We start from the raw sequence: 16,062 nt of genomic DNA on the forward strand, positions 1-16,062 counted from the left end.
GAGTAGTAGGAAGTAACAATTACTCAAATGTCTTGTAAATAGAAGGTGGGCTGAACAATCCCAAAAATCAACTGAAATCAATCACGCAGCCTACACAAATCTTAAGACAGTTAACAAATTCCATTGTTGTTCAGCCAGGCTGATTTAAAACTGGCATTTAGAACACACTTGAATTTTACTAGCGCTCAAAAAGATTATTTTCTGATGAGAAACACTTCAAAAGTCATGTCCAGGTTACAAACAGAAATATTTAAAACATTCTTTAGTCCAATACCTATGACAAAATCAGAGACTTATGCTATTTTTTTTAAACTGCTTGATCTGTCAACAGTTTTAGACAGAGCTGAAGTCTAGTTCCTTTTTCTTAAAAGATCAGAACTATGTAATTGATATGGTATCATTTGAAATTCACATTCACTGTGCAGCACCATCTAAATAAGAAAAAGTAACCAAACTTCCTGGTTTTCTGGAATAAGCAAAGCTCTTGGACAACAACCAACATGTTGGAAATGATGTCGCAAGTTTTGCTCAAACTATAAATCCATTTCGATGAAGCCAATGTCCACAAAAAACTCCCCTCATTCTAGCCAAATAAGGCGGTAAAAACAGAAAACAGCATCAATACTGTAAACAAACAGGGCCTAAAGCCAATCACTATTATATGCAAAAGTTAAGAAAAAGGTGATGCGCTATTTAATACTGGTTATGTTTAAACAACTTACATTTCTACAGCACCACTCAGTTCCTTACGAAGTTTCAAAGTACTTTACAGCCAATGAATTACTTCTGCAAAGTACTGTTTGTTTTGTAAATCTAACATTTGTACTACACATAATATGGCTACATAAATAGTACTGTGATGAATGATCAATTAATCTGTTTCCATAGTTTTCACAGAATTTGACAGAAGTAACACATCCAAAAGAAGTTCTTCCAGCATTTCTTCCAAAAGGGATATGAAATATTTTTTAGCTGACAACCAAGGCTGGTCAGGCCTTTGCCAAATGATTCATTCTTGCATTACAACCATGAATGGCTGCAATTCAAGAACTGCATCATTAGGTATAATATACTTTGAGAGATCCAGTGAAAGGTAAACATAAAAACACATTTTCACTAAAATTGAAGATTCACTGTTGTTTCTGAACTAGAACACATGGAATAGTTAGCGCATGGAATAGTTTACCAGTGGTAGTCGTGGAAGCGGAGTCATTAGTGACATTTAAGCGACTGCTGGACACACACATGGACAGCAGTGAATTAAGGGGAATGTAGGTTAGGCTATTTTATTTTTGGATTAGGATTATTCCAGGGCACAACATGGTGGGCCAAAGGACCTGTACAGTGCTGTACTTTTTATTGTTCTATGTTCTATGTAGAACACAGAGTAGAATGATATTTTAGTCCAATATGAAACTACTTTTTGTCAAGAGTATTGTATTTGGAGTACAACTAAACTAACTCTAACGTACAATTTCATATTTTCCATACACGAACAAGAATGTTCGATGCGGATATCAGGAGTGCAATCTTATATTAGTTTCTAAGTGTAACTGTTTTAGAATTTGACTGGTGATCTTCAGCCAGATACAATGATTCCTCTCAGTACTTCGTTACTTCCGGCTGCTTAGATGCAGTGAAGTTGTGTGTATGCATTTATGAAATATATATTATTCACATAATTTATTTCACAGATTGGACTTTGAACTAGTGACATTTCGATTTTGGTCTGAAATTATGAGGAGATTTAATGATTAACTGTATTTCTGGTGTCTATTTCTAAGTATAGAAGAGGGAGTCTTTGGGGTGACAATGGGGATTTGTTCACATGAAGAGTTTAATGAGTGGACAGAGTAAGCACTATTTTGCTGCCTGTTAAGAAGGATCAATAATTTTGTTTGGCTTGGGGGTAAAAAATACATTGCTTGGAAAGCTTTCATTGGAGTTCAATTAAGTCCTGGTTGAAATTAGATGCATGAAATAGTTTCTCCAAGATAGAAGAATAGAGTTCAGAAGAATTAGGAAATAGGTTACCTAGGAATTTAATTTTGAAACTTTGAGACTGGAATTGATTGGTTAGATCCCGGAATGAGTCACTCCAAGTTGACAGAGTCTAAGCTCAGAAAATAAAATGTGAGGCTGGATGAACACAGCAGGCTCAGCAGCATCTCAGGAGCACAAAAGCTGACGTTTCGGGCCTAGACCCTTCATCAGAGAGGGGGATGGGGTGAGGGTTCTGGAATAAATAGGGAGAGAGGGGGAGGCGGACCGAAGATGGAGAGAAAAGAAGATAAGTGGGGAGGAGAGTATAGGTGGGGAGGTAGGGAGGGGATAGGTCAGTCCAGGGAAGACGGACAGGTCAAGGAGGTGGGATGAGGTTAGCAGGTAGGAGATGGAGGTGTGGCTTGGGGTGGGAGGAAGGGATGGGAGAGAGGAACAACAGGTTAGGGAGGCAGAGACCGGTTGGACTGGTTTTGGGATGCAGTGGGTGGAGGGGAAGAGCTGGGCTGGTTGTGTGGTGCAGTGGGGGGAGGGGACGAACTGGGCTGGTTTTGGGATGCGGTGGGGGAAGGGGAGATTTTGAAGCTGGTGAAGTCCACATTGATACCATTGGGCTGCAGGGTTCCCAAGCAGAATATGAGTTGCTGTTCCTGCAACCTTTAGGTGGCATCATTGTGGCACTGCAGGAGGCCCATGATGGACATGTCATCTAAAGAATGGGAGGGGGAGTGGAAATGGTTTGCGACTGGGAGGTGCAGTTGTTTATTGCGAACCGAGCGGAGGTGTTCTGCAAAGCGGTCCCCAAGCCTCCGCTTGGTTTCCCCAATGTAGAGGAAGCCACACCGGGTACAGTGGATGCAGTATACCACATTGGCAGATGTGCAGGTGAACCTCTGCTTAATATGGAAAGTCATCTTGGGGCCTGGGATAGGGGTGAGGGAGGAGGTGTGGGGGCAAGTGTAGCATTTCCTGCTGTTGCAGGGGAAGGTGCCGCGTGTGGTGGGGTTGGAAGGCAGTGTGGAGTGAACAAGGGAGTCACGGAGAGAGTGGTCTCTCCGGAAAGCAGACAGGGGTGGGGAAGGAAAAATGTCTTGGGTGGTGGGGTCGGATTGTAGATGGCGGAAGTGTCGGAGGATGATGCGTTGTATCGGAAGGTTGGTGGGGCGGTGTGTGAGAACGAGGGGGATCCTCTTTGGGCGGTTGTGGCGGGGGCGGGGTGTGAGGGATGTGTTGCGGGAAATGCGGTCAAGGGCGTTCTCGACCAATGTGGGGGGAAAGTTGCGGTCCTTGAAGAACTTGGACATCTGGGATGTGTGGGAGTGGAATGCCTCATCGTGGGAGCAGATGCGACGGAGGTGGAGGAATTGGGAATAGGGGATAGAATTTTTGCAGGAGGATGGGTGGGAAGAGGTGTATTCTAGGTAGCTATGGGAGTCGGTGGGCTTGAAATGGAAGCTGTGGGACCGCAACTTGCCCACCACAGTGGTCGAGAACGCCCTTGACCACGTCTCCCGCATTTCCCGCAACACATCCCTCACACCCTGCCCCCACCACAACCGCCCAAAGAGGATCCCCCTCATTCTCACACACCACCTCACCAACCTCCGGATACAACGCATCATCCTCCAACACTTCCGCCATCTACAATCCGGCCCCACCACCCAAGACATTTTTCCATCCCCACCCCTGTCTGCTTTCCGGAGAGACCACTCTCTCCGTGACTCCCTTGTTCACTCCACACTGCCTTCCAACCCCACCACACCCGGCACCTTCCCCTGCAATCGCAGGAAATGCTACACTTGCCCCCACACCTCCTCCCTCACCCCTATCCCAGGCCCCAAGGCTTTCCATATTAAGCAGAGGTTCACCTGTACATCTGCCAATGTGGTATACTGCATCCACTGTACCCGGTGTGGCTTCCTCTACATTGGGGAAACCAACCGGAGGCTTGGGGACCGCTTTGCAGAACACCTCCGCTCGGTTCGCAATAAACAACTACACCTCCCAATCGCAAACCATTTCCACTCTCCCTCCCATTCTTTAGATGACATGTCCATCATGGGCCTCCTGCAGTGCCACAATGATGCCACCCAAAGGTTGCAGGAACAGCAACTCATATTCTGCTTGAGAACCCTGCAGCCCAATGGTATCAATGTGGACTTCACCAGCTTCAAAATCTCCCCTTCCCCCACCGCATCCCCAAAACCAGCCCAGCTCTTCCCCTCCACCCACTGCATCCCAACACCAGTCCAACCGGTCTCTGCCTCCCTAACCTGTTCTTCCTCTCACCCATCCCTTGCTCCCACCCCAAGCCGCACCTCCTTCTCCTACCTACTAACCTCATCCCACCTCCTTGACCTGTCCATCTTCCCTGGACTGACCTATCCCCTCCCTACTTCCCCACCTATACTCTCCTCTCCACCTATCTTCTTTTCTCTCCATCTTCGGTCCGCCTCCCCCTCTCTCCCTATTTATTCCAGAACCCTCACCCCATCCCTCTCTCTGATGAAGGGTCTAGGCCCGAAACGTCAGCTTTTGTGCTCCTGAGATGCTGCTGGGTCTGCTGTGTTCATCCAGTCTCACATTTTATTATCTTGGATTCTCCAGCATCTGCAGTTCCCATTATCACAGAGTCGAAGCTCAGTTGTATGACTCATCAAAAGAAGAAGCTACCAAACTCTCAAGATTGAGACTGAAAGAAACTGTCAAGTTAAATCTAAAGATGTAATAGAGAAGTGAACTTGCTTCGGTGCTTGACTACCATAAAGTGATGGAGTTGAGAACAATGTGAAAGTCTTTTAGTGTCCATTCCAAATTTTTTTGAGAATGTCTAGTATGTAAATAGGTTTGCTTAAGCTATTTTATCTGCTTTCTCTTTCCATAATTAGCTTCTGTTTCATTGTCAAAGCCATTGTCAAACCTGCTGCAATGTCTTGTGTTTCAGGGAAAAACCAGCTCATTAAATAATCCAAAAGCCAAATTTCTGGCTGGGATCTGACTTGTCCAGTATCAGCTGGGATTATAAAATTCAAGCCACACACAGTTAGGTTATGGGAAATCTCTGCATTATATCAAAAACAACAAATTTATCTGGACAGGGAAACATCCAGGTAATTAGCAAATCCTGAATGGCTGTCAATTTAATTAGGATACACAGTTAGCTTTTTGCCTTGAACTATATCTTTGAATAATATTCTATGTTTACCCAAGTTGGTTTCATGTCAATCAAGTCAGTTCTCATCTTTGGCCGTCCTAAAAAATCTGCATATTTAGAATTTGCCCACCACCAGGGAAGCTAATTCAACAGTGAAATGGCTTCACAGGTAACGGAATAAGAAATAAAGTTTGCATTTTAACTTCAATGTAAAGGAAATAAGGGTAGCATCATTCTTATGTCATCTATCAAAACAGTAGCAACACATAAGATTTGTTGTTTTATTGCTGTTACACGCATTGTTTAAAATCAACTAGTGAATTTAGAGACCATTTGACAGACTGTACACTAAGTTTGCTTTTCTACAAGAGGTGAATTACAAGACAGCATGTGATATACTCCAGTCACGAATGGAAGAAAGATGTACAATGCCATAGCAGTCAGGCTGAGTGACTTGAATGAGGGGCTTGGGCAAATTAACCTGAAAATATGAGTTCTAATCTCACTGTGGAAGTCCTATAATTTGAATTTTTACTCCGGTATATTCAATTTTTACGACAATCTGTAACTTTTCAAGAAGGTCCATCATCCCATCTTTCAGGACAACCAGTTTTGGCAATAAGTGCCATCCTTGACAGCAACATCTACATCTGAAGTATAAGGAAGACTTCCACACCTTAACTTTGTTATCCTAAGAAAGTTGCACATCCCATCAGTGAAGATCTATTATCGGACTGGTCAGTGACAGTGAACCAGAGAAAACGTGTAATGCAATAAGTTAACGCAGCAATTCCGATGAAGGGAAGGCTACCTCTTCTGAAGATCTCTGCCCAAAGACAAGTCTGAACCAAAGTAGCCTGACATTGTTTACTGGCATGGCACAACTGCAGGTCCTAAATCCAACCCAGCTGGAACAGGGATCAATGTCGTCCGAGCCTGTCATGTAGCTACTGGGCCTCCAAAGAGTCCAGGTTGCTGTGACAACACGTGGTAGCTTGGAGTTACACACAGTAATAGTAGAGGCTCCAATTCTATTTTCCATCACATTGCTGTCCAGACATAGCTCTCTCTTTCCAACTGCCATTGGCTTGTGTTGGCAATATTTACAAATTGGTCCTCAACCTGCTTAGCCATGCTGTGAATACGCTTTCCTTGCTCATCAAATACCAAAGGCAGGGATGCTCCCTCAGTGCCACAAAACCTTGTACAGGTCACTACCAATTCATAAAAGATCACTATGTTTCTTAAGGTGGCTTGTATAAATAAAACAACAAAGCATAAACTAAAACATATTGCACAAGATCAAATTTTCATGGTACACTACTTTTGCCGGTATTTCTGACATTGCAGCAAAGTACACTTCAAAATAACCGAAGAAACTCAGATGCGATAAAATAATCTAAAATAATGTTGACAAACTAGGATCCACTTACCTGACTAATCTCATGGCGAGATATCTGAAGAGACTGCTGCATGGGCTCCAATTGTGTTTGGCTGGCCTCCATACGCTCTTGCAGTTCTGTTGTCTCCTGGTGAAGTCGGTTCAGCTCCTCCTTTGCTTTGATAAGCTCCTCCTCACAAGATAATATATGGGTTTCCTGAGCTGAAATTTCCATCTTTAGTGATGAGATCTGGAACCAGAGCAAATAATGTGAATATACCACAAATATAAACATGTTTGCTTTGTTTTGGCTTTTTTTAAAAAAATGAGCACTGTGTTACGCTGATAGTCTCAATTTCTCCGTTCCCCTTATTCACTCTTAAGTTGTCTTGCTGTTCTATTCTCCATAGGTACAAACATGACACTGTAGTAGCATGCAGACCAACCTTTAACTTGCAATGACTGAATACCAGCTTTCCAGGGCAGACACAGGAGCAAGGAAAGGTAGGTTCTTTACTAGTTACTCGCCAGAATGCTGGTGAAAGCCTGACTTCTGCTTAGATAGAATAAACCTGCAAAAATTCAAGTCTTGGGAAGATTCAATTTAGCAAGGTTGCAAGAAATTATTCGTGCTGTGGGCCTTGCCACCAGAAGTTGGTTTGGGATTCTCAGAAGACTGAGGAAAACAACTTTCAACCTGTGACTCAGCAAAATGGGCAATAGCACTCATGTCGGAGGCTGGGAGAGCTGGAGGCTTGTTCCTGTAAATAAGGCCGCAAAATTTAAAAAAATGGGGTTATTGGCTATTTAAAACAACAATATAAGGGAAGAACCAAAAACAGGAGTTGGCCATCTGGTCCTTCGAGCCCACTTTGCCATTCGTTGAGATCATGGCTAATCTTTTCGTGGCCTCAGCTCCACTTACCTACTCTCTCACCATAACCCTTAATTTTTTGAACAGTAAAGAAATTATTTTAGCTTCAAAAACAAACATTCAGTGAGGAAGCCTCAACTATTTCACTGGGCAGGAAATTCCACAGATTCACAACACTTTGGGTGAAGAAGTTGCTACTCAATTCAGGCCTAATTTTGCTCTCCCTAATTTTGAGGCTACTAAGGGATATCTTTACACTAGTTGAGTATTAGTTGGCTACGAAGAAGCATTTCGTTTTTTACAGTCAAAGTTTGAAATCTTGTTTCTCTATTCCTGTGATTTTAGATTTAAATTCACACAATCATGGGAGTAGGATTCAGCCTTTCAACCTCTTGAGCCATGTTCACCAATCAGATGATTTACCTGCGCTGTAATTTTTCTTACCCACTCAATACCCTTAAACAACAAAGTCCTATCGTGCTCAGATTTGAAATTTTCAACTGATCTAACTTCAACTGTATTTTTGGAAGAATAGTAAGTTTACATAGAACTTGTCTTGATTTGCATTGCTATTGCAAAGAGTAAAAAGCCTTTGTTCCAAGGAATTGCTGACTGGAATAATGTGTCGCACTGAAATTCAAGCTGCACTTCCAAGAGCGGACTTTTGAAATGTCAAGTGTCTGTTGCACTTGCTTAGCAATAAGAAAATAATTGTGACATTTAAATGGGATATGGCTTTAAGTCATGGAACCTTAAGTGAATGAATCGATCAAGTACATCAATCCATTAACCAATCATCCATGCTATTATATTCATAAACAATCAGGACTTACCAACTGAGCCTCTTCGGTGCACTTCCGTCGCATGTCATTAAGCTCCTCCTCCAACTGGTTTTTTTGTTGATCCAAGCCATTGAGCACTTCTTGCACTTGTTGCCTCTGCTCTTGTAACTTTTGGAGGTTTGTACTTTCTTTATCAACTTCATCTTGGAGGTCCTGGAGACAAAATATTTGTTGTTTTGAAAACATATTGTATTACTAAAAAGTATGTGCATTTGATGTAAATTATTATTGCAATCTCCACAGCAGAATTTTAATTTCACTACCTGGAACATTTTGATGAAAGCCAAAAAGTATGGTACAACTTTGGGCCAGGTGTCCTTCTCTTTTGATGTATGATCCTAAAATACTTCCTAAGATACTGAAGCAGACCATGTTCAAATGCAACAAAATCTGGACAATATCCAGGCTTGAACTGACAATTAGAAGTAATGTTCATACCACACAAATGCCAGGCTATGACCATAACCACAAAGAGACAATTAAACCACCTCCCCATGACATTCAACGGCATTACCATGACTGAATTCTCCACTGGTCAGAAACTCAAGTGAACTTGCCACACAAACACAGTAATTACAAGAGCAGGTCCAAGGCTGGGAATACTCAGGCCAGTAACTCACCTCCTGACTCCCTAGAGCCTATCCATCATCTATAAAGGCACAAATCAGGAATACCCCACTTGCCTGGATGGGCGCAGTTCCAACAACTCTTAAGAAGCTTCATACTATCCAGGGCAAAGAAGCTCATTTGACTGGCACTGCAAACTTTCATTCTCTCCATCACCAATGGTCAGTAGCAGCAGTACTATCTACAAGATGCACTGATGAAATTTATCAATGATCCTCAGACAGCACCTTCCAAACCCACGACCACTTCCATCTATAAGGACAAGGGCAGCAGATACATGATAACACCATTATATTCAAGTTCCCCTCCGAGCCATATCTCACTGGAAATATCTCACTGTTCCTCCATTGTTGCAGGTTCAAAATCTTGGAATTCCATCTCAAATGGCATTGAGAGTCAATCTAAAGCAGGTGGACTGCAGCGGTTCAAGAAGGCAGCTCACCACCACCTTCTCAAGGGTAACTAGGAATGAGCAAGAAAGGCTGGCCAGCCAGCAATGCCCACAGCCCACAAATCAGTAAAAATAGGAACAATGTAACAACATGCTCCAGGGTACTTCACAGGAACACAGCAAACTATGCACGACATGGAGCGTTTGTCTTTTCACTTGCTGCTTCAAGATGATTATTTCCTTGTGCTTCTTTCAGTTTACTTTGTTGCACTGACAGCAGTAATCTGTCTATTAACAAGATCAGAGAGATGGGCAAGAGTGACTCCAACTTGTTGCTGCTTACAATTTTTGTTATTAATCATTTTAATAGTTTTTATTTATCCCAGCTTCACTCTACGCTCAGCCTCCAACATCATTCCAATGCAAGTCAGTGGAAGCTTTTCTAGGCACTTTACAGGATTTCAGACTTGCATAGAAACAGAGAAGTTAAAATTAGGAGGCAGCCATTTGGTCCTTCAAGCCTGCTCCGCCATTCTTCATGATCTTGGCTGATCATCCAACTCTCTGGCCTATTCCTGCTTTAGTCCCCATAATCTTTGATCCTATTCTCCCCAAATGATCTATCTTGCTGCCTCTTGAAAATATTCAAGGTTTTGGGATCACCTACTGACTTTGGGAAATGAATTCGACAGGCTTACCACTCTTTGGGTGAAGAAATGTCTCATCTCCATCCTAAATCATCCACCCGGAATTCTCATACTGTGGCCCCTGGTTCCAGACACCCCACCATCATCTACTCTGTCTAGTCCTGTTCGAATTTTATTAGTCTCTCTGAGATCCTTCCTCATTCATCTGTACTCCAGAAAAACAATCCCCACCTAGTCAATCTCTCCTCACACATCAGACCCACCATCTTGGAAGAGCCTTGTCAACATTCGCTGCACTCCATCGAGAGCAGGAGCACTTTTCCTCAGAAAAGGAGACTAAAACTGCATGCAATATTCCAGGTGTAGTCTCTCCAAGGCCGTCTAAGTTCAACAATTTTGGGTTGTTGCAAACATTTAGTTCATAGAACATGGGCTTTTGAATAGTTTTTGCTTTTGGGGAATTAAAGCCTCAGCCTTAGAAAATGGGATAAATGCAATTAAATCAAACTTGGAGCTAGTTATTCTTAAAAGGTTTGGGCCACATTGACTTTAAGAGGCTAACAGGTCAAAAGCTAAGATCATAAAACAGCAAACAGGCTCATAGAACTGAAGAGCGGGGGACATGTTTGCAATGAAGGACAGTGCACACAGATGTTTCTGGAGTTAGAACTAAGTTAGCCTAAAAGCATTCTGTAAACAAAAAAATGGCACAAACTTCATCAAAAGAAGTTTAACATAAAGGATAATTTAAAGTCAGATTTCAGGAGAGCACAGAGCAACTACATGATTGCGGAAATGGGCAGTGCATAGGGAGGGTTTTCTGGTTTCAAATTATCATGGTGTTTTTTGAGATGATTAGTTGCAGTTTGAATAATGGTTTGCAGCTCAGTGAAAGAAGATACCCCATGCAAAAAACAGTTAAAAAGATTGACATTGCAAGCAGAGCAAAATACTTGCATTAACTGTATGGAATCCAGATAAAACTTAATCTCAATCGGCATTTTGAAAACCAAGAGAAGGTGGAAAAGCTTTTAAGTCTGAAGCCACTGGGAAAATCCACTGTTATCCTCCACAGAGTCTCACATCAAAAGAAGGCAACAAACAGATTAGCTTGAAAGTATTGAGAAAGTGCTCAAGTCAAGAGACTCAGATATCAATAGTCGGGCAATGGCAAGTGAAAACCAAAGGCACTGCAAATGCTGTAAATCAGGAACAAAAACAGAAGTTGCTGGAAAAGCTCAGCAGGTCTGACAGCATCCGTGAAGAAAAAAAATCAGAGTTAATGTTTCGGGTCTGGTGAAGAAGGGTCACCATACCCAAAACAGTAACTCTGATATTTTTTTTCTTCACAATGACAAATGAAAGTTGTCTAACCAGAGCGGAAAAGAATTATCCGGAGGACTGTGCCACCCTCATGGGGTTCCTACAGAAGTAAACAGCTTTAAAAGTGATGCATCTTTTATGAAAATTTTTGGGGAACTAAAAAGTAAACCTGAGCACACAACATGCACAGTTGTAAAACAAACAATTAATTCAATAGAGATAACAAGGTGTAGATCTGGAAGAACACAGCAGGCCAAGCAGCATCAGAGGAGCAGGCAAGGTGACCTTTCAGGTCTGGACCCTTCTTCAGAAATGGGGCAGGGGAAGGGGATTCTGAAATAAAGAGAGGGGTGGAGGCAGATGGAAGATGGATAAAAGGGGCAGATAGTTGGAGAGGTGACGGACAGATGAAGGAGGTGGGGATGGAGCCAGTAAAGGTGAGTCTAAATGGGGAGTTAGGATGGGGGTAGGTCAGTCAAGGGAAGACGGACAGGTCAAGGAGGCGAGGATGAGGCTGGTAGGTAGGAGGAGCAGATAGGAGGGAGAAAAGGATGGACAGGTCAGGGAGGCAGGGACGAGCTGGGCTGGTTTTGGGATGTGGTCGGAGATGGGGAGATTTTGAAGCTTGTGAAGTCTACATTGATACCGCGGGACTGCAGGGTTCTCAAGCGAAATACGAGTTGCTGTTCCTGCAACCTTTGGGTGGCATCGTTGTGGCACTGCAAGAGACCCAGGATGGTCATATCATCCAAGGAATGGGAGGGGGAGTTGGGATGGTTCACGACTGGGAGGTGCAGAGGCTTGGAGACCGTTTTGTGAAAGACCTACGTTCGGTTTGCAACAAACGACTGCACCGCCCAGTCGCAAGCCATTTCAACTCCCCCTCCCATTCTTCAAACGACATGTCCATTCTGTGTCTCCTGCTTGGGAATCCTGCAGCCAAATGGTATCAATGGGGATTTCACAAGCTTCCAAATCTCGCCGCCCCCGACCTCATCCCAAAACCAGCTGCCTCCCTGACCTTTGTCCCAACTCAACCCCCAACCCCACCTCCCACCTACCAGCCTCATCCCCGCCTTCTTGACCTGTCCATCTTCACTGGGCTGACCAACCCCTTCCCTAACTCCTCACCTATACTCAGCTTTACTGGCTCCATCCCCATCTCCTTGGTCTGCCCGTCTCCTCCCAAGCTATCTTCTCCTTTATCCATCTTCTATCTGCCTCCCTTTCTCTCCCTGTTTATTTCAGAATCCCCTTCCCATCCCCCATTTCTGACGAAGGGTCCAGAGCCGAAATGTCAGCTTTACCGTTCTTCTGATGCTCCATGGCCTGCTGTGTGTTCATCCAGCTCTACACCTTGTTCTCTGAGATTCTCCAGCATCGGCAGTTCCTGCTATCTGAGTTAATTCAATACTGCTTCTTTTGTTAAATTAATTTAAATATAAAATGAAGTTTGCTTTGTTTCCAAAAAAAAGTCTTGTTGTATAATATTATCGAATAAAATAAGGCATTGGAATTTTTCTGACAATAGACATGGCCCTGAACTGGGTCAGAACCAGTGAGCCATTTTCTTTAGATCAATGGGGGTTGGCATTGGTTCTGTTGTTATCATGCATATTTCCACTAATCCCATCTATTGTTTGTTTACTCACTCCAATTCTATTCTCCTGTAGTTTTTTTTTGTCATTCAGCCAGACCCACAGTTTAGCTGTACCAGTACAAGTAAAATACTTGATAGGCTATCTGGTAATATGCAAAATTGCCCAGCTATGTCCAGATCACAAAACATAGGACAAATATAATTCAACCAATTATGCCCATCAACTTTCAGTCATTAAAAACGTGCTGCTGACAGCAATGCTCAAAATATACACAGGAGACAAGCAAATGTGCCTCTGAATGAGGTCAGGCAGCAGAGGAGTAGGAAGGTTGACGTTCCACATTAGGATCCTTCTTGTGATGCTGCCTGACCTGTTGTATTCTTCAAGCTACACACTGTTGTCTCTGACACCAGTATCTGCTGTTCTTGCTATCTCTGAATGCCTCAATGTTCCAGTTCATCCATGAAAATTCACTCATGGAGACAAGAGAAAAGCCATGATAGAAGGGAAGCAAAGGGTGCGAAGTGCCACCTCCCATGACAGGCTGGTTCACTCCCATGTCTGCTGCAACATGTGACGAGAACAATCTGTGACTTGAGAACATCAAGCAGCTGGGCACATAGGTGCTAACAGTAGGAACGATGCAGGGAGAGTAGAATGGTGGGTGAGAGTTCTGGCATCTGGTGGAGATGAAGTTTGGAGTGTTGAGCGAGTCCATGAGCAGTGGTCCTGGAGCCAACACCTGCTGACATTTTGTCAATTTTCACTTAATTCTTAAATTGAGATTGAAATTTAAGATGCAGTAAAAAAAATTACTAACTGCTTGGTTAGAATTTCCAGCACAGTGAAGTGTGTTTAGAATGAAGACTTTTTGAATCTTGGCCAGTTTATTTGAAAAAGGCATTGGTTGCCAATTTACCCTCTTGTCTTGGACCGTAAGACAGGGGAGCAGCATGCGGCCATTTGGCCCAGTGAGTCTGCTCTGCCATTGCATCATGGCTGATGTGTTTCTCAACCCCATTCTCCTGCCATTTTTTTGAAACCCTTCATTTCCATCTGATCAGCAACGTATATATCTTGGTCTTAAAGACACCCAATGAATTGGCCGCCATAGCGTTCCATGGTTCCACAGAGTCACGACCCTTTGGCTGAAGAAATTCCTGCGTATCGCAGTTCTAAAGCGTTGTCCCTTCACTGCGAGGCTGTGCTCTCAGGTCCTAGTCTGTCCTACTAGTGGAAACATCTTGTCCAAATCCACTCCATACAAGCCTATCTGTATTATCTAAGTTTCAATCAGATCCTCCGTCATCCTTCTAAACTCGATTCAGAACAGACCCAGAGTCGTCAACCATTCCTCATATGACAAGCCCTTCATCTCTGGGACCATTCTTGTAAATCTCCTCCAGACCGCCTCTAAAGGGGAACACATCTTCCCTTAGATACGGGACCCAAAACTGCATATTCCAAATGCGGTCTGAACAGAGCCTGAGGGCCATGTCCAGGAATGCAGATTATCAGGCCCTGGGGATTAATCAGCCTTTAATCCCATGAATTTCCCCAACATCATTTCCTACTAATATGGATTTTCTTCAATGCCTCTCTCTCGCTGGATGCAGTGTTTCCTAATGTGTTTTGGAACATTATTTGAGTCCTCCTTTGTGAAAGCAGAACCAAAATATATATTTTATTGATCTGACATCTTTGTTCCTCATTATAACTTCACCTGTTTCTCATTGTGAAGGGCATACAATTTCCCTTGCTAATCTTCTTTTCACACACTTATAGAAGCTTTTACCATGAGTAGATTCTATCCTCAGCATGTGACCACCTGCTGGAAGCATCCAGATAACTTACCACTCCGTGATGGGTCTGAACAAGTTCCTAAATTCTGCAACCATAGCACATAACCTGCTACTGTCTTTAAGTGTTCATTTATTAGAAACTGCAGATGAATTAATTGGTAATTCACAAAGCTTGCACTACAGTAAACCTTATAATACTGACAAATCCATAGACTGAATAAGAGATTCAGTAGGTACAATAGTGATAACCTGAACATTTTATAACACGAATTACTGACTTAACAGCTCCTCTGCTGCACAAAAATAGAAGACAATAGTAGAAAAAAAAATTACTCCCCATCCTTCAAAGGACTCACTCAACAAATTGCTTGTTGAGTGAAACCTGAAAGTATTACTTTCCCCAATGCAGTGAATTTTCATTTTGAACCAAATCCCTAGAAACATGTCTCAACACCTCTTCATACATTCATCATTTGTCTCCTTAACTGTCAACTGTGAGTTGTGATGAGTCACTCTCTAGCTTAGCTTTCTGCTACAGTAAAGTACAACCTCATCAGACTCCTTTTTAGGCAAGAGGTTTCAGGTGATTGCGTTACAGCTCTCGCTGATGTTTACATGGTTTTTCTTTTATACTGTAGGTCCAGTTCCTGATTGAAAGGCTCTGCAGCCGCCTCGTCACCAGAGAAGAAACTTATGGACAAAGAGAAAGCAGAAGCTGGCTATCAGTCAATACCTGGGAATTGGTTCCAGCAGTTTTCAAAGAGACCTTACGCTCAAGCAAATGGCAGATGCTGAAAGGTAACTGGGATCTCACAGAGGAGAGAGTCAATTTGTCAGGGAGTAGTCAGAGCCAGAATTGGGTTTGAGTTCCAAGGGAGAAAGGGTCTGGCTGTTGGTGCAACAGCATACAGATTTGAAAACTCCAATGAGCAGCATTTGGAAACTCAGAATAGAAAAACAAATTATAGTCAACTTTTTATTGACTGGTACCTATCATTTCAGCAATATTCCTCAAAGCCTTCATATTTTAATAGCAGGAGGGGCAAAAAAACCAAGCCTTATCTGCTGCAGACACTAAAAGAAAGGTTTTCTTGTAGTTGTACTAAATTGATTTTCATATTAAATGCTTTTTTTAAATGTGAGCAGCTATTAACCGTTCCTCTACACTACATAAACATTTTGATTTATATATAATAAACAGAAGAGTAACAGCCAACGATGGAAGACAAGAAAGTTTAAAAAAAACTTGCAAGGGGAAAAACATACACAAATGCAAAAAGAAAACAATACAGATCTTGGCCAGAAAAGCAAAGATCAAAATGAAACAAAAAAAAGTGCAAGAACTACATTTAAAAAGGACTGCAGCAAGAAAAATGAAAGGAAAGCTTTTAAACAATTGTATCAAGGGAACATAGAATG

At 42.7% G+C, this 16,062-nt stretch overlaps 1 protein-coding gene across 6 annotated transcripts in view; it reads right to left on the reverse strand.

Annotated features, from left to right (window-relative positions):
- The window catches only part of eps15 (epidermal growth factor receptor pathway substrate 15), a 144,098-nt gene that overhangs the window by 27,695 nt on the left and 100,341 nt on the right, over nt 1-16,062 (reverse strand). For all 6 annotated transcript variants that reach the window (XM_048539476.2, XM_048539478.2, XM_059647938.1 and 3 more), the window contains exons 14-15: nt 8,244-8,405; nt 6,589-6,786 (exon numbers count right to left, since the gene is read on the reverse strand). In XM_048539476.2, the coding sequence (XP_048395433.2) occupies nt 6,589-6,786; nt 8,244-8,405 (360 nt within the window). The remainder of the gene's footprint in view (nt 1-6,588; nt 6,787-8,243; nt 8,406-16,062) is intronic.

Source organism: Stegostoma tigrinum, chromosome 8, assembly GCF_030684315.1.
Source record: "Stegostoma tigrinum isolate sSteTig4 chromosome 8, sSteTig4.hap1, whole genome shotgun sequence".
NCBI classification, from domain to species: Eukaryota; Metazoa; Chordata; class Chondrichthyes; order Orectolobiformes; family Stegostomatidae; genus Stegostoma; species Stegostoma tigrinum.